The sequence below is a fragment of the Lissotriton helveticus genome, chromosome 5_1 (assembly GCF_964261635.1).
Source record: "Lissotriton helveticus chromosome 5_1, aLisHel1.1, whole genome shotgun sequence".
NCBI lineage: Eukaryota > Metazoa > Chordata > Amphibia > Caudata > Salamandridae > Lissotriton > Lissotriton helveticus.
This window is the reverse complement of record NC_136065.1, coordinates 1,004,057,572-1,004,081,379: the sequence shown is the minus strand read 5'-3', so window position 1 is coordinate 1,004,081,379 and position 23,808 is coordinate 1,004,057,572. Positions and strand designations below refer to the sequence as shown.

The 23,808-nt window shown below is 43.1% G+C and overlaps 1 protein-coding gene across 1 annotated transcript in view; it reads left to right on the top strand.

The window, feature by feature from the left end:
* Positions 1-23,808, top strand: part of DOCK1 (dedicator of cytokinesis 1) — a 1,311,419-nt gene that overhangs the window by 1,073,960 nt on the left and 213,651 nt on the right. The window contains exon 39 of the mRNA XM_078643512.1: positions 22,228-22,317. Coding sequence (XP_078499638.1) covers positions 22,228-22,317 — 90 coding nt within the window. The remainder of the gene's footprint in view (positions 1-22,227; positions 22,318-23,808) is intronic.

Genomic DNA, 23,808 nt, shown 5'->3' with positions numbered 1-23,808 from the left:
GTCTAATCTTGTGTATTGTGGCCATGCTTGTATGTAATAAAATGCTTTGTTATGTTTGCCCCTTAGTTACAGAACCCTGATGACAATGTATGGGTAAGACATAACGCCACAATTAAAGTGCAGGATGTTAGGTGTTACCATGTTTTTCTAGGTAGACTTTAGCACGTGATCATTTTTAGCGGTTTGTGTGTAGTGCACAATCTGCTTAATTTTGACTTTCTGTAATCTGAATCACTTAATCTTCTATTTTCAGAATTTACCTGCATTGTGAATCACTTACTGATTTCTGACAGGTATTTTTTTTTTATAAAGAGAAAGTCACATATTCCAATTACTGGGCAAGGAATTTACTGCTACTTGGCTTTCTGAATTTTCCATTTGCAGTGGAGAAATATGTGTGCGTCTCCGATTTTGGTATCTTGTTCGATGAAAGTGCTTTGACCTCTTTTAAGCTCATTCAAAGATTGTCCCAGGAGTCACCTTGTAGGTGGTGCTGGAAAATGTGCCAAAGCTTCATTGTAAGAAGGACAGAGGCACTTTTGTTCACTTCCCTACCTCTCATATCTCAATCGTCTACAACCCTGCACTATAGTTCAATTGCATGCTTCCACCCAGGGGCCTATCTACCATTGGGGCAGCAGGTGCAGTGCACCGGGTCCCAGAGCCCTAGTTGGGGCGGGGAGCATTGATCCCTGTAGATTGCTGTATTTTACAGCGCCAATAACAGTTAAAAGTGGTCATTTTCCTCACACCGGAGCCCTAACTAAGGCTCCCTGTTTTCCGTTTTTACTGATTTCTGCAGATAAATGCAGACCGCAAACATTGTGTTACCTTTCTGTATTTGTTTTTAAAAGCGGAAAAATACAGAGAATTAGGCTTCTTTTGAGTGACTCTCCATGCTGGGATTGATGACTTTCAGGCCAGTAGCTGTACATATTAGCAGCATGGAAGTTATAAGGCTGAAAGAGATTTACTTGAATTACTGCGTATCTCAACAAGCATTCGTGCTACTCTGCTTTTTTTTCATGTGCGTTTATTATTTTATTATTGTTAGCTGTGTAAAGTGCTAAAAGTTGACAGGCCTCAAAGTATAAATGCATGTTTATCAATTAAATAAATGCGGAACTATACGTGTTATCACCTCATCTGTTCACTAAACACAAAATAAATATAAATAAATACCAATAAGATGGGAAAAAAATATATATGGATATATACAGACGGAAATGTTCAAAAAAATAAATACCATAAAACCAGGAGCCCTAATTATAACATGGATTGTTTTTCTAGTTGCTTGACTACATCTGTGAGTGTTTGTCTCTTTACATTGTTCTCCTTGTAGGCAGTGCAGGAACTCATCTTCTAAACCATGCACTGCAACAGTGTCAATACGCATCAAATACATGTTTCAAGCTAGTCAATGGAACGTAGATATTTCTGGCATTTGAGCACTAAATAAGATGGCGGAGGCAGCCATTGAGCCAGAGTATATGTACTGGAGAGAGACTGTGCACATATCTTGAACAGCATATATTGTATTGTATTGTAATTGCATTTATATAGCGCTTACTACCCTTGACCAGGCGTCGGAGCGCTTTTTCGGCGAGTAGCACGCTACTCCGGGACCCATAGAGGATTAGTGTTGAATTAGTATAGTGAAACATGCAAGTACATTTTAAGTGGTGGATAGGTTAGTCAATTATTTGGATTTGGAATGATAGCAGAAGGATAGAGTAGGACAAAGGTTTGTATTTATATAGCTCTTGTTGACGCACGCTATTCAGGAAGCCTACAAAGGATTAGTGGTGAATTAATATGGTGAAATATGAAGTAATTTCAGTGGTGGATGTTAGTCAGTTACTTGGAGTGAGAAGGATAGCGGAGGGATAAAAGGGAAAGAAAGGTCTGCATTCATATAGCACTTGTTACCCCTGATGGGTGTTGAATCGCTTTTCTGGCGAGTAGCACGCTACTCCGGAACCCATAAAGGATTACTGTTGAAAATCAGTATAGTAAAAAAATATGAAGTAATTTGAGCAGAGGATATGTTATTCAGTTATTTGGGTAGTATATTAGTATAGTTTAATATGGAATTTGAGAAGTTAACATGTTAGTCTGTTAATTTCGATTGAAAAGGATAGTGGAGGGATAAAAGAGTGAACTTTTTTTATTATAATTTTTTTTTTTTAGGTCTTAGCAATAGGAGGAGGCTTTTGGATGAGTAAAAGGGAGTTTTGGAGGGTAAGACTCAGAGGTAAGAGTTTAGAAATGCAGTCGATGGTTAGCTCCCATTATAATCTAAAGGGAAGGGCAATGATGATCATAGCTGCAAAGTTTCAGATTGCTTATGTGTGACATTACCATGAGTTAACCGCGCTTATGTGTGACAATCCATGTTTTATTTGTGACACTATGTGTTGCACTTAATTGTGATTAAAACCATGCAGAAAAATCTCTGTAAAGATAAATGTCAAATTACCCCACTTGGTGCCGTATGAAGCGAAAGAAGTGCCACTCTTAGCTCAAATGTGCTTGCACTAAGGTGGTGCTGCTCACTGGTGGCGTAGTAACATTGATTTTAAGTTACCTGCACTGTAGAGAGCAGGAACCACCCACCACCAGCTTCCTAAAGCAGTGCACACCGTCCCAAGGTTTAAACACGACCGTTGTAAATCTGTCCTTGACCATATATCTGTCCTGGCTGCAGACAGCAGCTGAATGCTCATTTTCACTTTCTTTCTCAGCGAGCAGACACATATATTTTCACACTTGTGGCAGAAAAGAAACCTGCTGAGCGCAGAGCATCTCTTCAAATTGCGTGACAAAATGTTCCGGTGCTGGAACGACTAACAGTTTGCATTAGTGTGACCCGTGTTGCGTGCCCCTTGACAGGGATGATGGTGGAGATGGCTACAGGCGTGTGCCAGGTCAGGCATAGACCAGACATTGTGAGCAGCCGTGAGCTATCTCTGTCAGTTGTGGCTAAAGACGGCCAAGGAAGTCAAACGGGTTATTCCTTCGCTCTCATAGGATAAGAATTTGAAGTTTGTTATCCTCTCATATGGGCTGCTAATTCTCATTGTAGGGAAGTAATATGCAGTATATCACATTCCCTTTGTCAACGACAGACTGAAAGGGAACAACCCTCCTGTACTGCAGTCACAGTTCCCTCACACAGTACATAATTTACACAGCACAAAGGCACCCAAGCTGCCTACATATCACATTCCACAAACTACACACACACACACACACACACACGATACTGCTTATGAAGCATTCATAACCTTTTACACAAGGGAATAGTAAACTCTTATCCCAAGTATATATTACTGCCACCCACCCTCAGTCGAACCATAGTGCACTTAAACACAGTCATCCATTGTATGAGCGCTGAGATACCCCTATGGGAGTGAGTCGCTGCGTTATATCAAAAGCCTCTAACATAACATAAAATATGTCCATGACAGAGAATTGGACTCCTATTACACATATTGTGTGCAATCTTTTAAGGGACAAAAACAAAATGAGGCACAACTCCAGGAGCAATGCAGATGTCAAGTCTACTGGGGAGACCAGTGCAACAAAATTATTAAGATTGAACGTGTGTAGCAGTGTAAAGACATTCTCACACTTACACCTATAAACCTTTGTCTGAGTTGTAACAACAGCAGTGTTCCAGATATTTTCAGTATTGCATGAATGAACCAGGCATATCAAGAATACATTGTTAGGCGTATAGCCTATTGCTACAGAATGCCATTTGCAGAATTAGAGGATACATTGTGGATTCTTCAGGACAGATGAGCGCTCAGGACACTAGTGTCACCCATCATATACCACTTCCCAGTCACATTCTTAACTTAATTTGGTGAGTCTATCCCAACAGTGGGCAACCATTTTTGCTCATTTAAATACATTACGTTCATTTTTTTTCTATCTCTCACCTAGGCATAAAGATAATCAGATTAAAAAAAACTCTTCAATGTTCTGTTTCCTGCTGAACACCAAGTCATGAGAGATTCCTTATGTTTCCCCCTCTTGACAGCTAACTTAATGGTCTGAAAGAAACACTTTAGTTAGATTCCTTACCTTAGAATAACCCCCAGGCGTCAGACTGGATCCGGAAAATTTTGCGAGCAGTACCCTTGCACGTCGGTAGGCGTCGTCTGCGGCTCCACGTCCGTCGTCGGCGTCGTTGGCACTGAGATGACATCGTCGGAGTACTTGGACGCCGCACTCGTGCGCTGACGTCAGTTCTTCTTTTTTCCGCGCCAGCAAGCGCAGGTCCGGAGAAAGCAGTACCTTAGTCACTTTTTGACTCACCTTCCGGTCTTATGCCTCACATGGATGGCCTGGTTCTTTTTAGGTCTCATCCAAGTCTGATAACAGGCGTACTATATTCAAAATGGACTTATCGTGAGATTTGTGTCTGCCCCTTCTTCATGATTCAGTGTCTTTCTTGTCTATATCAGTCTCAGTCTCCTGATTTAATGGCTTTCCTCCCTATTCTTCTGTTTGTCCTGTCCCAGAAGTGTTTCAGTCTTACCATGTTTTTATTAGATGAGATTTATTTCTCTGTGACTGCGAGCGGGCTGCTTGAGTCAGCAATGATCACTGTGTCTCCCGCCAATATGAAATTCCGATGGCGACCAGCTCCTTTCGCCAACAACAATCTCCTTGCAGCCCCTGCCAATGTGAAGTTCATGCTGGGGCTCCTCACATGGCCTTTAAGCCTGGGAAGGTAAACTCCTCACCGGGGCAAACCTGGTCCCTGTATCTGGCCCACAGTCTATCACACTTAGCCATTTACTTGAAACTTTGACCCGGCCCAACCTGACCAGATAACCACGAGTGGTGCTTTGTGCTCCTTGGTGCTATTTTTTCCTGAAACTTTGAAAAGTTATAACTCCAGTTCAACATATTGGATGTTTGTTGTTTTGGTATAATTGTATTTATTAAAATATACCCTATGTTTCTTAATTGGTTCAGGTTATTTCTGGTGTTATGTTTTCACTTTAATATTGTTTGAGTGCTGCATAAATATTTTACACATTGCTTCTAAGTTAAGCCTGACTGCTGTTATGCCAAGCTATCTGAGGGTTAACCACAGGTTTATTTAGCGACTTTTGTGGTTCACTCTGACAAGGATTGTGTTTATAATTTGAGTGGAGCTTCCACCCTTCTCAACTAATAACTGAATTTCTTACAGTAACTATAACATCTCAAACGGACATTATAAATTTAAAATGAGACATTATCTCCATTTAGAATTTGGATTGAATCAAGAAACCGGTGTAATTACATTTGCCTCTGTGGTGCTTTTACATGTGCTTTTGGCAATGAAGCAGAAACGTGAATTTCTGGGGTGGCATGGCAGTGCGGAGTTTGGGAGATTGTCTTATGGTCTTGGGAAGGAAATAGATTTTGTAGACTGCTACGTATGTATGGGATCTGATATATTCATTCATGTGTTACAAGACATTTTCACTTGGCCATGCCAGTATTCTAAATTTGTAGTCTGAAAGGCTACCTGGCAGAAAGGAGTTGAGACAAGGAAGATGCCAAACCATGCAGTAGAGTCAAACAAGATCCTGTCCTCCCGTGTTCGTATATGTAGAAAGCTATTCTGAGGGTGTCAAATGCAGTAGAGGTTGAAAATAATTCAAAAGTGTTGTCTCTCATCCAATGATCATTGTTGATCGATCGTTGTGACCATGGCACATTACAGTAATGCTTCCTGCATTGGTCCCACGCCATGAACATTACAAGCAGTGATTGCAATGCATTTGTAGAGATAATGTATTCGCGCCACCACAGACACCATAAAACCCAGCAACTTAGTAAAAATACAGATCATCGTTTTATTTAATTTATTTCAGTTCTGCTAGCATCATATCCCAAAAAAAGTATGTATGCTCTAGTCGGTAATGTGAAATCTTGTACTTTTAGAAAAATTATTTTCTCGCTTCGCACGTTTATTATTTACTGCGGATGTAACAAAGGTGCCAGAACAGCTGCTACAATATGGACAAAAGTGCCAAGAAAATACAGCATCCTAATGCGGTCAATGTCTTTGCAAAGTCTTCTAATTTTGGAAACCAATGGTTTTGCAAAATACCCAATCATTTGGTTCAAAATGGACTCGAATCCCTTAGCCCGAATTCAGAAAATAATATAAACCCTTCATTTCATTGCTCGGTATTTTTAGACAGGCATTTCATAATATCACCATCTAATGACATTAGGCTGGTCTCTCCATCTGGCTATGCTAATGGAAGGCAGAAAACTGTTTTCCAGGATTAGCGGATACATAAAGAGAGATTATCCCCATTTTGTAAAAGCATCAAGTTCATTTTATATGAAAATGTCACTTTTGTGTACCTGTTTAAGTACAAGGATTCCTGTGTCAGTTAACTATGAAGTGCAACATTTACATCCCGATATACGTACTATGCACATTAATTCTCATCGTAATTGATTTATCTGTTATTGAGTTTTTACTAATTGGCAGAATGTAAACATACTGTAAAGGAGCATTACAGAAGCGTGCTTGCAGGATAAAGCCCAGTATGTCTCTGCATTAACAAAGGGCATTTTTTTGGACTACATTTTTGATATGTTCATGTTTCCCAGAGGAACAAGGTAGTCTATTTCAACATTATTCTCTGCTGTTTCTGCAGTAAACCTTTTAAGTGGTAACCATCTGAATTAGGGGTTTTAAATACGATTTCTCTACTGCTATTTGAAAGTAATTTGCCTAATATTTAAAAATGATTTGCATTTTTCAAAGAGCAAACTTCAGCCACAGCGTACACAATGGAAAACATGTTATCAGCAATTATAGACATGCGTAGCATGTGTAGGATGGCAGTGAATAAACAAAAGAGAAAACAACATTGGGGAGAGGAGTTGGCCTAATGGCTAGGGCAGTCGACCTCGAAGCTGGGGAACTGGGTTCGAGTCTCGACAATGACGCTGAACATCCTGTGATTCTGGGCAAATCTCCCATGCCTAACAAAAATGAATGTGTCCTCATGTAATCCCACTGGTGCTATGTAAAGCTCTATGACACCCGTTCGGGTCAAGTTCGCGCTATATAAAACTCTGTAAAAAAAAAAAAACATTATTGCAGGTACATACAGTAATGACTCTTGAGAGATGGATACAATGCTAGATGTCGCAGTGGTTACTATAAAGTGGCTGCCAAATATGTTTAGGGCAGGAGGCGGGGGCAGCAGAGAATCATAAATATCGTTGGTGTTGTCACAATACATCAGGTCCCTCAACCAGGCTTTTGCCAATGGTGGTACAATGTCACCCCAGTGCAAGGAGACTTTTCTCTTAGCTAGTAACATCTCAATTACAGTAAAGCGTCTAACCCCAGCACCCAGTGGGAGAATATACCCCAGCAGGGCCAACAAGGGTGAGGGCATGAGCTCAGACTCAACCATGAGTTCTAGGTGCCAAAACACCGCCTCCCAAAATGCGAGAACAGTCGGGCAATTCCATGCCAGTTGAATAAAATCAGCATGCGCTGCTGCACATCTCCGACAAGTGTCCGGCTTACTGCGGACCATCCTGGTGAGCAGTACAGGAGTGACGTAAACTCTATGTATGTATTTAAAATGTAAGATCTTATGTTTAGAATTATAAGATATATAACACCTTTGCTCACAGCAATAGGTCCACATTTGATCAGTCAGAGGGTGCATCAGATCTCATTCCCAGGCCACCCGCAGCCCCCACCCACCACCGGCCGAAGTGTTTGTGAAAGGTGATACAGCCGGTAAACGAGGTGTGTACCGTCGGGTGATGTCATTATTGTGGTGAGCGGCGGGATCTCCAGGGGCTCCACAGCTAAAGGGCGAGGCACCTCAGCTTTCTGTGCACCAGGAAACAAACCAGCGTGAATATATCACAACCCTCCGTCAGGTCCGCCACTGAGCACATTTGTCCATCCCTGAACATGTTGCCCACGGTCTGGAGCCGACAGCGGGTGAGTACGCGCTTTGTTAAAGTTTCAGTGGTAGGGGGCAGCCTATGATTATCAAAGAGTGGTAAATGCGGTGAACACAAGTGGTCAGTCTTCAAATACTTGCAAAGGTGTCCCCAGGGACAGCATGTGATCTGCAAGGTATGGATCTCAGCCAGGCTTCTCGCAAGCCCAAGGGGGAGAATGGTGGCAAGGGTGTAAGGACGGGCCTGCGTGTATGCAGGCTTCAGATATTGTAGCCGTGCATCTGTATGGTACCAAAAATAAGCATAGTGCGTTTGTTCAAACAGATAGTATAAATAAAAATCGGGTTCACCGAAGTCCCCCATACAACATGCTGAGTGAGCGTCTACCATCCGACTCACGCCTGACCGCCCGCCCAGACCAGCCGTGTTATCATGCCCAGAAGAGTGTTACAAAAGGTGACCATAATCAGAATTGGAATGTTTAAGAGCAAATACAAAAACCGCAGCAGAACCACTATCTTAATGATCGCAATACGGCCAGCAAAGCTTAGAGGAAATGCTATCCAGCGAGCTATCTGTTCCGCAAGGCGATCTATGGCTGGACCATAATTAAGACAGATGACCTCCGAGCCTGTGCGATGCTGAAACACATATCTGGGGGGATCCTTGCACCAGCACTATGGGAAGTCCAGCGCAAACGGGAGAGTGGTGTATGTTAAGCGAGCAACCTAAGACTTGGCCCAGTTGATTACTAGTCCGGAAAATAAACCAAATCGCACCACCACCAGTATAATGGGGAGAGATTTGAAGCTGGTTCTCGGACAAATAAAAGAATATCATCTGCATATAATGAGGCCAGGAGAGGGCCTTGGTGGAATCCGATCCCCGTTGAAGATGCCGCTTCTGTAGATGTCGCCCCAAAGGGTCCATCGCTATGATGAACAGCAGGGGCGAGAGTGGGCATGCCTGCCTGGTTCCACGCAATAGTGAACATTTGTCTGAGAATAACCCAATTATTTTTAGCTGCGCAACAAAGTAGGCGGACAAAGGAGAGAACGTTTTGCAGGAAGCCAAGTTTACTGAGCGCTGCCTGAAGGAATTCCCACTGCAGGGACTCAAACGCCTTCTCGGCGTCTAGCAGTATAGCCGCAGCAGGGACAACGGGGTTCATCTGGTTAATAACAGCAAATAGTGTGCGCAGAGTCACCGATGTTGAGCGATTTAGAACAAATCCAGATTGAAGGGGGGAAATGACCTGGCCAATTATGAGTGATATTCGTGTTGCAAGTACTTTTGCCAATATTTTATAATCGTGATTTAGAAAGTTAGAGGGGCCTATATGAAGCGCAGCTATCAGTCGGTTTGCCTGGTTTGAGAAGCAGGGTTACAATTGCCTCTCTCATGGTGGGACGCAGTTCACCCTAGTCCAATGCCTCTGCATTGACCTCCAATAGATGTGGGACCAGCAGCATCTTATAAGTTTTGTAGAACATGCCAGTGAGGCCATCCGTGGCCAGAGGCACGAGAGCCATCTAGGCTGTCTATTTCACTTGTACAATCTTGTCTGCACTGATAGGCGAGGCCTATTCATAACATCGCTATTTCGCTCAAGTAATCGGATCGGGCAGCGCCAGTCGGGGGGGGGGGAGGTAACATGTAGTGTATAACCGAGTGTAGTAGGCCACAAAGGTCGAGAGGATATCCACGCCGCTTGTAACACAGGCACCATCTGCTGTTTGGAGTTGGGTTGTGTACATGTTGTGTTGCCTAGGGGTAAGTAGTCGGGCCAAAGTGCGTCCTGGTCTCTCACCCTCCCCGTACACACAAGCGTGTATATATTTCCCAGAAAAGCAGTCTCACGCAACCCAACGCAAGTTCCTGGCTGTCGCTCAGTAGTTTCTTGCATGGATGCAAAGGAGAGGGACCACCCCTGCCATCGCCTGGGTATCTAAATCCCGCAACGCCTGCTCAGTTGTGCCAAGGTCTCGGTGAATTGTCCGTAAGACGTCAGCCTGCTTGGCTATACAGGCATCCCTGATATAGACTTTGAAAGCCTCCCATAAGGTGGCACTGAAACAGAACCAGTATTTGTTTGGAAATACTCTACGATTGCATCCTGCACTTTGCTTTTAAAAACAGCGTCAAGCAACACATCAGTGGGGAAGCACCAAGATCTGGAGGGACGCGAAATATTTATGGGATTGAATGCCATCAGTCCTGGCGAGTGGTCTGACAGGGTTCGGGGCAAATGGTTCACTTCTTGTAGCGTGATTGAGGTCCGAGGTGGTCTACCACCTATCTATGTGGGGACAAGTGCCATGTGGTGCAGAATAGAATGAGAGCACCCCTGTCCGTTGTGTGCCAATGTCTCCATGCATCGGTCATTAAGTGTGTATGCAATAAAGACCCAAGTTCCACTTTGGAGGATGGCTTTGTGATGTGGCTCCCCCCATAGGTGTCAATATCAGGCTGTAGCGTGAGGTTAAAGTCCCCCCCAAGTATGATAGAGTCAACCGGTATACCAGAGATATGCATGGAGATCCCGGCGAAGAATCCCCAGGCATCACCATTTGGGCCATAGACGTTAATAAGGAGTATTCGTTTTATGCCCAAGCTCCCCACCACCAGCAAGTATCATCCTTCAGGATCCCCTATCACCGTCTGCAGTTCAAAACGGAGTGTTTTATGGATAAGTATGCATACTCAATAGGAGTAAGGGCTATAGCTAGCAAAGAAACTGTTGCTAACCCAGTTAGAAGCAAAGCGGTTATCCGATTTGGGGGCATAGTGGCTCTCCTTCAGTAGGGCAATATGGATTTTGTCCTTTGCCATGTAAGCCGCCACTTGTCGTCTCAGACAGACCTCTTACGTTCCATGTCATGCATCAAAGCTCAATCACCCCTGCCCCCCTCCGGAGCCCCCTCCAGTGTTCGCAGTAGTGTGTGGTCCGGCATTTCTTTGTGTACAGTTCTCTGCAGCTCGCCAGTGCAAAAAATATATCCTGCTAAAACCGAACTAATTCAGACTCAAATATCCCAGATACCCACCCACCACCCCTCTCCCACATCGAATAACCACCCAACCTGTATCCGGTGAATCCCAATACATAACAACTTGAAAATAAGAAATAAGATTACTGTAAGGATTGTCGTGGGGTAGGGGGGGGGGGGTTATCACTCCTGAGAATAAGGAGATACAGCCAAAGAGAGCTTGATGTGCAATCGTTTTTTTTTTTTATTGGGCTAAGTTCGGGGGTAACAAAGAGTCTCGTAGCTCTGACAACACAGAAAAGTCTATGTCCAGCCTGCTTCATGTCTTTCTCTGTAGAGCTCCCAGGGTCTGGTCCAACAGAAGGTCTTCAGACTTCGCAGACACTCAAACAAAAGGAAAAAAAGAATACGCCGGGTTACTGGGGTGACCGACAAGCAAGTACTGGCATGAGGGGGGGGACGTGAAGGGGATCACCAGGGACCACAACCGTTCCGTGCTCTGTCGACTCTTGAAGGTGGTTACGCTTGCACACAGTCACTCCTGTCCCGTGACCACCCAGCCGCCCTCTACCCGTTCCCTCCCTCGGTGAAGAACACTCCCCGTATCTTCGCCCGTACCTTGCGGAGCCACACTTCTCCTGTTGAAGTGTGGCAGGGCGGAGCGTGGTTCCGTTGGCCTCCCGGCTTCTCCTGCGGCGACCTGGTGTCTGGACCTTCTCCTGTCTCGTACGACGGCAACACAGCTTCGGTATCCTCCCGAGTTATGGCGAACTTCTTCTGAGACGCTTCTTTCTCTCTTGTACCATTCGCGCCGTTCTCCTCCAGACGTCGCGTTATCAGCGCCGTCGTCGTTCCTGATTGGAGAGATGGGGATGACGTCGCTGAGGGAGCTCCCTCTTCCGGGTAAGCCCAGGCTGCCTTAAAGGGAGCGTGGCCGTCCTGCGCTCGCCGAGGCGGAAAGGAAGAGGGACAATGGTCAGTATCCGAGTCGTGGCAGATAGGGACCCCCTGACAATTACAAAGATAGGAGATCTCCTAGGGGGTCAGTAACGTCCCACGCAGGCCACTTAAGGTGATGACAGTAGTTTATGTGCTTGTGTGTAACTGCATTCAGATAAGACTGGGACAACCTTTATTGCAGCAAAAATAAGAAGAAAAAAAAAAGGAAGCAAAAGGGTTCTTGTCACCATATCCTTAAAAAAAGTTTATAGATCTGTGTCCGATGAGTCCGCGTCGAGCACATTAACTTTGCCTTTCTGGCAATTATATAGCTGTAAGCAGCAAGTGATCATTTCCCCGGGGAAGAGCCTCTGTCCAATTTGTGGCTTTTCCAGAAGTCCTCTGTGTACGCAGGCGTGTCAAAGATGGAAGTCTTTCCACTGAGCTGGATACAGAGGCGCGCCGGGTACAGCATGGCGTAACAAAGATTTGCATCTTTCAAAATGCGCTTGATATCTTGGAAAATGCGTCTAGCCTCCTGTACTACTGGCGTAAAATCACGGGAAAGGTGCAATGACCTTCCCTGAAACTGCAAGCTTCCTCCCTCTATGGCCTTGTGCAGGGCAGCGTCCTGATCACGGTAATTGAGCACTCGTGCCACGATGAGACTGGAGGGGCCGATTAGGGAGCCAAGGATCTATGAGCTCACTCCACAGCAAATGTGGGGAGAAGCAGTCTCAAACAAACAGCTCAATCAACAAGTGTTCCACATACGCTTCCTTAAATAAGGCCAGTGTTGGTTGTCTCGGCAATACCTGCTATCCAGTGAATGCTACGCACAACCTTGCCTTCAAATCCTCTGCCTTTGCAGCCGTCGTTTTTAGTGGGTGCTCTGTACGTTCCAGGCACTTGGCCACCGCCGCTTGCGTGTCTTTGATATCGGAAATGTGCCATTCAGCAGTATCCATATGGGCCTCACGCCACTCCAGCCGACCATTCATGGTGTCCATACGAGCACCCAGGTCATCAAAGCGCGCGTCTATGGTCTTGAAGCCTGTCCACATTTCCAACATTATGGCAGTAGCGTCCTCCAGCACGGGAGGTTTGGAGGCCCAGGGGGTCATCACGATCTGGTGGTTCCCCTTGTGCTGTGTCGCCTCCGGGGTCTCACCCGGGCGTCCTAGCAGCCTCGAAGGATAGCTGACGCGGTTCTAGGTCCCCACGACCCATGATGAACTCCAGTGCCCCAGGGTTCCAGACGACTGCCCACAGGGACTCAGACCACCACCTTGGAAGGCTGCAAAGCTGTACAATCAGCGCAGCCGCTTGGGAGCTCCAAGATCAAGCCACCATCTTGGTGCTTGGTCAGGCCATGCCCCCGTAATTTACCTAGTATTAAGGAGTGTGTTTCTATGTGAGAGATCTGAAACATAGAACTTTGAATCAGCCCAACCTTTCCCTTTAACGTCCATCTGTCGAATACAGTGTTCTTTAACAAATGAAATACAACGTGGTTCTTGTGCAGGATAATGCAATCAGTGTTTGCTCTTCATGTAGTATCTTTAACAATCATGTAATTCAATTACATTGCAAGGTCTAATTTTAACGTCTGGCCCAGAAAAACCTAAAGGTGTCACACTAGCCTTGTATAATTAAAAATAAATAAGCATTGCTGTGAAAAAGTGGATCAATATTTGGAGAGAATGGTAGTCCCCCTCAAGTAACAATATTACTATCCTTGTTAGTTCTAGCAAATGTTTCTTTAATTGAAACCTGAGCTCTTCCATTGGTAGCTATGGCATAGAGCAGACAGGCATAACTTATTAAAAGGTGTAAAGCATTTAAAAGTACCAAAACATTTAAAAAGTCAAAAACAGAACACAATAAAATCTCACTCCAATTTGTAAGAATAGGGACTAATACAATAAACAAAATCACACCAAAACAACAAAAATCCCATTAGCGGAATTGGAGATATGAATTAAAAATGTTAAAGTGAATTTTAAAATAAATAGTGCCAAACGCGTTAAGCGTCAACTGCGGACCTAGGCACAATTGAAGGCTGACCACAATGATGTGCGGGTCAGATACAGAAACCAGGTATGACCTGGATGGAAGTTTTATGTTTGGACTTAGTTTCTTAAATAGAAGTCAAAAATCCTCAGAGTGCAACGCTGTGGCCAAGTAGCGCTCCATGAGGCCGGATAGCCTTTTGACGAGGTGCTGGTGAAGCTGTGTCTTTTGCTTGAAAGCTCAGAGTGGGAGAAAGTAAAACTTCATGAAGAAGAAAGGTTACTCACTGGCTGAATTCTTTTGATGCCTCTGCCCGGTGAAGATTTCTACTTTCAAACTGACGGCCTAATTACAAGTTTGGCGGTCCATCGGACTACCAAACCTGTGCTGGCGGTCCCTTGACTACCAGATTAGTGGTCCACCTGCTGCATTACAAATACAGCAGTGGGACCACCACAGAACCGCCGCAACTGCCCAGCATCGTGGATCGTACAGCGGTGGTGCGACAGTCAGTGGCCACTAATTTGCTGGTGGTGCAGCTTCAGCACCATCAAGTTTCCTCACGCCACAGTTTTCATGGCGGTGAGGCTGCCATGAAAGCTGTAGCAGTGAGGGAACAAAGGGAGGCCCCTTTTGCCTCAGGACCATGGGATGCCTGATGGGGGGCACATGCTGTGCCCCCTATGTGCAGTCACCCCCTTTCCTGCACGGCATAGACTTTACAGTCAACGTCTTGCCAGAACAGACTTCGGTGATCCCATAGTGGTGCCTGCTCCAAGACCGCAAAACTCCTAATCAGGCCCCATGTCACTTTTTTAAAACTTGGATTCCTCCAGGTAAACAAGGCTGCAAGCTGAATAGGGCTCCACGAGGCCGAATACCCTCTCAGTGTCATCCCATTGAAATGGATTTGTGGCGTCGTAAGCTTAGAATAGGAGCAACCTGAATCTTTGGCCCAGTGACAACACACCTTCATTGGATTGACTTGCCAGGTGTGTCCCAGTCCCCCAGAGATATTTGGAGCCAAAAAGTTTCTAAGTACCAGTTTTTTTCAGGATTTTAGGATGAGTACACTTGGACACAAACAAAGATCTCAGGTCTTCAGGAACAATACTTGGAAGTCAAGACACACACCAGCAGAAGCCATCAGCAGGATCCAGGTCAGGTTCAGCTGGAACTAATCTGCTGGGCTCTTCAAGAAAAAAGTGGCTTAATGAAAATTTTAGAGGTGCTGTAGCCTCACAGGAGGTCACCCAACTGTCTTTTGAAGTCCATTTCTTTTGTCCTGGGTCCAACTGGGTGCAGGTCCATCCTTGCATGTCTACTCACAGGTGTCAACAGCAGGTGCAGTCCTTCTGATGTCTTCCAATGGAAGCCACATGATGGCCTGACTCTAGCTTGTGAATGGGGGAGACTCCTGGCCTGTCCCTGACGAATAGGAAACAAGGCCCCAGGTGTAACCCTACCCACATTTGCAGCAGTTCATGTTTGCTTTTCAGTAAATAATCCTACACTTCCCCTCCCAACCTATATCCAACATGGCAGAACTCTTGTCTCCCTGTGCAGAGCCATTTTACCCACCCAGAGGTGTGGTAATGATATTGAGCAGTGCTTCCACCTCCTTGGTCACTCTAAACCAGTTCTGGGGGAAGTGCTCTTCCCACTGGGATTGGTGCCTCTCTGAGTAGATGAACAAAGGAAGACGATGGCCCAGGTGTTAGCTACCTCTACCTGTGACAGAGGAGGGCTCTTGAAGTTAATCAAGTTCCTGATCCCAAGTACGTTTTCCTTAATAGTTCACAAATTCGATTTTATCATTTAAATAACTGATGAAAAGAGACTTCAATTAGATTTCTCGCTGTTTCTTAACCAAAATTAACATTATCTATTGTAATAATGTAACCCAGTGCTTTCCTATGGAGCAGCCAGCCAATCTACAGTGAAAATAGCTTTGAGGGTCTTTTTGCTGTTAGGACATGTGTAACATTACATTTCTGTCAGTACTACTATAAAGTACCATGCACCTTGCCTTTCGGTCTGATAAGGCCTATATAGGGGGTGACTCATAATTATTTAAAAGGAAGATGTTGACCTTTTTAAAAGGGTTTAAATTGACAGGTAGAATTACAAATTAAAAAACTCATAGGCAGGCTACAGTAGTAGGAGCGGAGACATGTTTCACATTGTCAGTAGAGTGGTGGCACAATACATGCTGCGGTCCACTATTGACATTTAACTAGCATGCTGGCCATGGGTACACTTTATTTCAACATGTTTTAGGGGGTTAGACTACATGCACTTAGGCCTGGTTGACTGAGCACCAGTGCACAAAGTCAGAAAACCCTCAGCATCAGTCCACAAAAAATGGAGATGATCATGCATAAAGATACATTTTCCTACAATTAGCAAAGCCAATATGTCTCAGTTTGACTTTCTGTCTCTTGGATATGTCAGTGCTTGTTTTTTTGTCATGTTTTTGTGAAACATTTTTATTGGGGAAGCTGCCAGGCCCCTGCCTATATACAAAAAACCTTGGCTAAAAGCAAAAATATTTTTGGGGTCTCAAAATACACATTTTACATTATAATAAATGGCAGCAAAGGGAGCTACTTTGTGTCAGTCTGTGTATCATTCTTGTGAAAGGACATAATGCGTCAGCCACAGTGAAGTTAGCCAATGACTGAAATGGGCTGACCCATGGCTGTTAATTGTAGTGGGTGGAAGAAAAATGTGAATGACACAACAACAAATCAATAAACGAAGAGGATTGTCTGAAAACCCCAATAATAACAAAAATTATGCATATAATTACAGTAAAATCATGTTACAAGGGAAACGTTGCAATCCAATTTTAAGATTATGGGCCATTTGTAAAATGCAAAATTTGAATAGGGCAGACATGAAAAGAATACATTAAAAAATAAACTTATTGCTGTGAATGACCTTGTCTGCATCTGCATATCTGTCTTAATATTACATAATGCTCTTGGTTATACGGCATCTTATGGCACACCATAAATAAATGGGTGCAATCTTGATACCTAAGCATCATCCACCCCGCCTCTGAAAATCCAAGTAGACTGATCTGACCTGTGGACATTGTGTGTATTGGGCCTCACCCTAACTGCTTCACTTAGACATTCCTTTGCTACCAACAACACCACTTCTACAGTGGGCTTCACCTTGCAGCAATATTTCTGATATCTGTTCCTGGGTCAGAGAGAGAAATATCACTCACCCGTCTCTCTGTTTGAAATGCTTTTAGTCCTTTGTTACTCACAAAGCCATTGCCCTTCTCCTGGCTGAGTTGGCAGTGCCTAATACCTTTAGATGTTTCTCAGTAGGCCCTTAATCCCACAACAGCTACTGTATTAATCCTTAGGAATCAAACAATTTTCTGTCATTAAGTGAGTACATTCAGTAAACAAGGTCATTATGATTATCATTCAACTTAGTGTAACTTCTCAATAAGCTAATAAATCCTGCCTTAATACAATTCTTGTTAGAATAGAACGCAAATTAATGAATGTTGGGCAACATTGAATATATGAATCACACGAAAAAACATATAAATTATTTATAGAAGGTGGAGCCTAAAATCACGCTGCTCCACTATCCAACAGCAAAGCTGGCTAAAATCAGAAATTTTGCAGTTATTTGGTTATCAACAGTGTGCTTTCTTTTCAAGATATGTTTCTGTAAAATTAAATGAGGTTATGTGCTATGTGTAGCAAGCAGTGGTGTGGAGTGCCACAGAAGTAAAAACAATGTATCAACAATTTGTTTGGTACTACTGCAGGGCATTTTATGGTATGTTGACAGTACTTATTTTGGAATCGGGTATGGTGACAGTGCAAGCATTGTACACCATTGTTTCCAATTTAAAGTAAAATGTTAAATAGCAATATTGGTTACTCTTCTTGACAACAAATATAGCTTTTACTCCATTTACTTCACTGCCCACAGGTTTCGCACTGTGCAATCCTGCTTCTGGGGTAGTTGACATTACATCACAAACTCTTTGACCATTCTTCCCTGAATGACATCATATGAAAAGGCATCCTTTGGTCATTGGCATTTGTTTATTGGCGTTGTGCTTCATTTGACTGGTGAAATTGGAGATAGGGAACCATAAAAGGCATGTAATACATGTTGGGCTGCTGCATAACCTAAAACATGACTAATTTGCTGCAAAATCCACTGCTAAACTATACAAAAAGTGATGGTTTTGCAGAATGCTTGACGTGATCTCAATCACAGTACTCGGAACCACACCCCAACCCATCGTTATTATGCACACCATGACACCTAAAAAATGAGACTCACATCTGCATGCACGTCCCTCTTATGGTGACACACTAAAGTATACAAAAAGTGATGGACTGAAGGCTTGAATTAATGTCAGTCACTGGTAATTACTCAGATCGCATCCCAAACCACTGTGAAAACTCTTCTACAGCACATGCAGTTCGTGCTCAATAACAGGTAGAGCCCGGATTGAAATGTTGTTCTTCAGTAAATAAACAGCCTAGGCAGTACAAGGTTTTTAAGAACCAAGATATTTCTTGCTTCATACAAATCGAATCACTGTGGTCTCTGTTTTGTTGACCCTGATGGCTTGGGACTGCCGCTGAACAGATTGTAATTTGGTATTGTAAAGTAATTTCAATTTGTTTCGGCTACATAGGAGGTTTCTCAGCTGAAGACAGGGAGAAAAACAGAGGCTGATGGAAATAATTTGCAGTTGGAGTCTTTTGCAAATAATATGAAAGGCTATATAATATACTTTGCCCCTCTTAGACCAGAACACATTTTGCATGTGTAGACCGTCAACATAACCCTTTGTGAGAGTTATTGAATATTAGCTCATATCGAGTGTTGCTGTGCATTCTTCTTTTCACATAGCAACATTATGCATGAGATAATTTTTTATTGCAAAATGCATACATTTATATATAGAAGTTCAATGTTAAAGAAAGTGCAACTTGCATTTCCAGTCAGTGATTCTTGTCACAGTCTGTCACTGTTAGACTTGGCCTTTTCTGCAGGGTCATCCTCAAACGTTTTGCCTTCACCCTCCTGTGTTCTGAACACATTTTTGATGGTTTTCAGGACTGTGAGGATTTTATCTGTGGTAACCAGTGCTAAAATGCTTATGCTCTCTCCTTAACACACTGTAGAATTGACTTATACTTAATTGGCACATTTAATGTACCTGTAAGTCCCTAGTAAGGTGGCACTACCTGTACCCAGGTCCTGTAATTAAATGGTTCTAGTCGACCTGAAGCACTTAGTGTGCTATCCGAATATGTGATGTTACAACGTGACCAAAATGATCGCGATACATTACATCGCAGTTTTTACAACACAGGTCGTTACGACTTGCGCTGGAGGGCTCCGGACACCAGTCAGAGCTCCATCCAGCGCAAGTCGTTGTAGCGACTGGCGTTGTAATACCCGTGATGTAAAGCAATGCTAGCGTGGTAATGGATGTTTCCCGTGCTATCCACTAAAGAAGCACTTTAACCCCTTAACTGCTAGGACTTTTGTCCCAATAGTTAGTTTACAAAAGCTATATACCGTTACATCCGTTAGACCCTTCTGGTTGCGGGCATATATAAGGTTTGTAGGTTCTCCAAGAACCCAAGGTACCCAGAGCTAGCAACTGAGCTGCACGGCACAATGTTTTTTCATTGTGTACCGAGTAAAAACCTATTCTTATAGTGAAATATGTAGAGTGAAAAATAATTTTCAAGGAAACCTATGTATTTCTGAAATGGGCACAAGAAGAAGAGTTTAGGAGCAATGGTTGTTTGTACATCTCTAAATTTGTGGCTACACGATTTAGAGGGTATTTTTCAAAATGTCTTCTTTTGTACACACTATCTTACATTTGGAAGGCACAAATGCAGTGAAATCGGTAATAACAAATGTTCTAATATTCTATGCTCCCACATATTTTCTGATTAAAATGGTACCTCACTTGTGTGGGTAGGTCTAGTGCCTGTGGGAGAAAAGGGCCCAAAACACAGCATTGACACATTACATTTTTCCACTGAAAACTGGCCCTTTTTTTGCAGGATGGAAAGCTGTGAATTTTGGGCCCTAGCTCAGCCAGCATCTATGGAAACCTAGCCAACTTGCACATTTTTGAAAACTAGACACCTGGGAGCATCCAGGGTGGGGTGACTTGCATGACTTTCACCAAATGTTTTTTTTTTTTACCCAATCCTTTGTAAACCTCAAACATTTACTAAAAACACACCTTCTTCTCACATTTCTGTGACGAAAATTTCTGGAATCTGTGAGGAGCCACAAACCTCCTTCCACCCAGCATTCTCCAAAGTCTCACAATAAAAATGGCACCCACTTGTGTGGGTAGGCCTTGTGCCCACAATAGGAACCATCCGAAAACGCAACCTGGATACATCACATTTTTCCACTCAAAATCGACCAATTTTTATTCATAGCGGGTAGCTGTGGATTTTGTGACCTAGCTCAGCCAGCACCATAGTTCCTTACATTTCTATTATGGAAACTTACGCAATTCACAGAAACCCACAAAGTCCTTGCCACCCAGCATTACTCCACTTGTGCTGATAAAAACACTTCGCAGCATGTATGGCTGGGACCAGTGCCCGCAATATGAACAGATAAAACCCAGGTTAATGGGAACCCATTGGTTCATTTTATTTTCACTTTAATGTAATGACCCTATTATACTAAGAGAATAAAAAAGACTCTTGCTGTTCGGGAAGCTTCTCCTTAGAAGCCTGGGTTTAAAATTGAATAAAGAAATCCCTCTGGTGCTGTGCACCAGAGGGGCCTTTCTAATGTCTCCCCAGTGTCGGCCAGTTGCAGACAGACACACTGGGGAGGTAGTACACGTGTTGCCCATTGGCCGACACCCACACTTACGGGGTTAAACATATCCAGGCCTGCCATTGCAGCCTGTGTGGAGTTTTAAGCTGACATTTTATCCTGGCAAAATAAACCCTTTGCAACCCCAAACCTTCCTTTTTAAAACATATGAGTCCTCCCACCCCAACCCCCCCCGGACAGCCCAGAAAGCAGGTAAATTGTATTTAAAAAGTAGGATATATACATTTTAGGTTTTGCATGTCCAGGTAGTGAAAGTCTTACATTCATGTTTAACTACTGCAAGGCCAACCTCTCTATCTTTCCCATACAATAGCATTGGAGTTACCAATTTCCAAATGGGAGCAGGTAGCCAATTCATGTTTGGTGTCTTTGGAACTGTAATGGAAAATCCTAACTTATGTTGAAGTCAGATTCTAAATTGCAATCTTGAAAAGCCTACCCTGCCAATTGATGCCACCCCAGTCCTCCTGGAGTCTTGGAAGTGGGTCGAAGGGGCTCCACCAGCCTTTGTGGATCCAGGGGAACTGACGCACTCCTCTGCTGCAAGGCACAACCCCAAGCAGAACCGATCCATCACCAGTGCTGGGTGAATTGGACTCATTGCAAAGACCTGCATCGAAGCACATTGGAACCATACCTGCATGATCCATGTTTGGTGCAGGCCATTACATCACTCAAAAACGGCAGCCTTAATGACAACGACGGAATCCGTAACGCAGCTCCTCTTAACCGGCGCATCACCACAACTGCACGACGAATACCCAATGCCAGAGTTCGCATTGCAAGCCTTTATTGAAGCGATGCTTTACAACAACGCAGCACCTCGTACTCCAGCCTTACGGCATCTCAGAACCGATGCATCAGCTGTGTGACACATCTTCGACGAAGATCCTCACAATGCTCCGCAAACCAGGATTTGAAGTACACCGTTCAGTGGGACTAACTGGGTCCCTGTAGCTGGCCCATGCACAGTCGCGGTCAGTCTGAACTTGTAAATTTGTCCCATTCCGGAGTAAACAGATAGCCACAGTTGATGCATTGTGCTTGTTGATGCTATTTTCACTAAACCATTTAAAATTGCATATCTCTGGTTCTACTGATTGGATTCTTGTTGTTTTGGTCTTGTTTTATTTATAAATGAAATCGCGATTGCATTGTGATTTCTGCTTGACCAGGGCTCACACCCCAATGAACTAACAGCCCAATTTCTTACAGTCACAAAATCTTTTTTTGCAAATACTGAAGATGCTATTTGATGACTTTAACATAGAATAGTAGCAGCTGATTGATATCAAAGATTTAATTAATTTCACTTCAAACAAAACTTTGTATCCCTTGTGAAATGTGGATTGTTTGTAATTTGTTAATGTTCACTGTCCTAGTAATTTGATCATTTCCATAAAGTGTACATTTCTGATTTAGTTTTTCTTCCTATAAACAGATGTGGGAAGAAGCCATCGCTTTAGGCAAGCAACTTGCGGAACAGTATGAAAATGAAATGTTTGACTATGAACAGCTCAGTGCATTGCTGGTAAGTTTCTTTGAATGTGTCTGAAATGTGAATTGCAATACACGAGTGTACATTTTCCTTCACTATTCTGCATTTTGCCTTGTCAGTTGACTAATGAACAGTGAGTTGTTTAGGACTTGCTGGAGGTAATCATTGAGGGGAAGATCTTTCCTGGAAGCCAGGATGAGGACCCATCCCTGCACTCCTGTCTGCTAATGATACCTACGATTGAATATTGCATCCGTAGGTCTGCTGAGGTTACTAGATGCACTGTGTGAACTTTGCCAATTGAATGAGACCCAGCTGCATGAATCTAAGTCCGACACAAAGTCTTTTGGGGCAAGACCAATATGGCATTGCTCTGGTTTTGATGGTCCCAAGTCGGCGAAAGTGAAATCTTAAAATTGGCTCAATATAGTCGTTGATGAAGGAGTCTGTTGGCGGTTTATGAGGAAAGGTTAAAAAAAAAGAAGACTATGGAATCTATTAATTGAATAAAGTGTTTTAATGCATTATATGGAGACACAAATCTATTGTACTACTAGTACTTTATTAAAACAGCGCCCTTTCCCCCTTTATGCTGATGTGCTAGCTAGCACTGAGGTTTTCTTCTGCCATCCCATGAACAAAGTATGTATTTTTGCAGAAGCTGCTGCAATAAGACTGGAGTTTGGAAGAGTTTTGCCAGGACCACGACAGTCAAAGGATTGTTAGATGCTTTTTAAAAAATCTTAAGCTTGTTTTTGTTTATTATCAAAACGTATAAATAATAATACTATTTGCAATTCATTGTAAGATACCTGTAAATAAAAATATATTGCAGAATTTATTTACATTATGTATACATTTCATGGACTTTAAAACATTAACGGTATTTTTCATATAAGATATCAGTTTAATACTTCACTTTACATTTTTAGAATTCTTTAACTCAAGAACAATTGACTAAAACGTTATCTTCTGAGTCATAGCAGTTGCCATTCTGCACATAGTGGTACTATGAAGTTTTTGTCATTCAACTAAAGTATGAAATACTGTTTCTCTACCTATATTACTTAGACAGTATCTTCCAACCTGATGCACTAAGCCAGGTCACAATCACATGAAAAAAGAAAAAAAATAGAAGAAAAAAAAAATCTTGAGTCCTGGGTTATTGTATTGCATTATGCATCAGTCCCTATTAAAATGACATTGCTTAATATTTGTAAGATGTTATTGATTACATATGAATTCAAATCTTCTTTGTACCTGCTAAAGTAGTATGGACTTTTACGTCTCACTTCACCTGCAATTTAGCTTTAGCCTCTTGAGTTTCAGCAAGTATGGCTACTTTTATGTCAGTGATCACCAGCACATGGTGGTCTGTATCTCTTTGATATGTAAAACATCAAAAACAAAGAGAACAAAGTCCCAGAAAGGGAATTTTGTATCTACTTATAATATAACCAGTTCATCCCCATAGTCTTTGTTTCACAGAATTGAGACAGTTATTGTATTTGCTTCCTAAAAGCT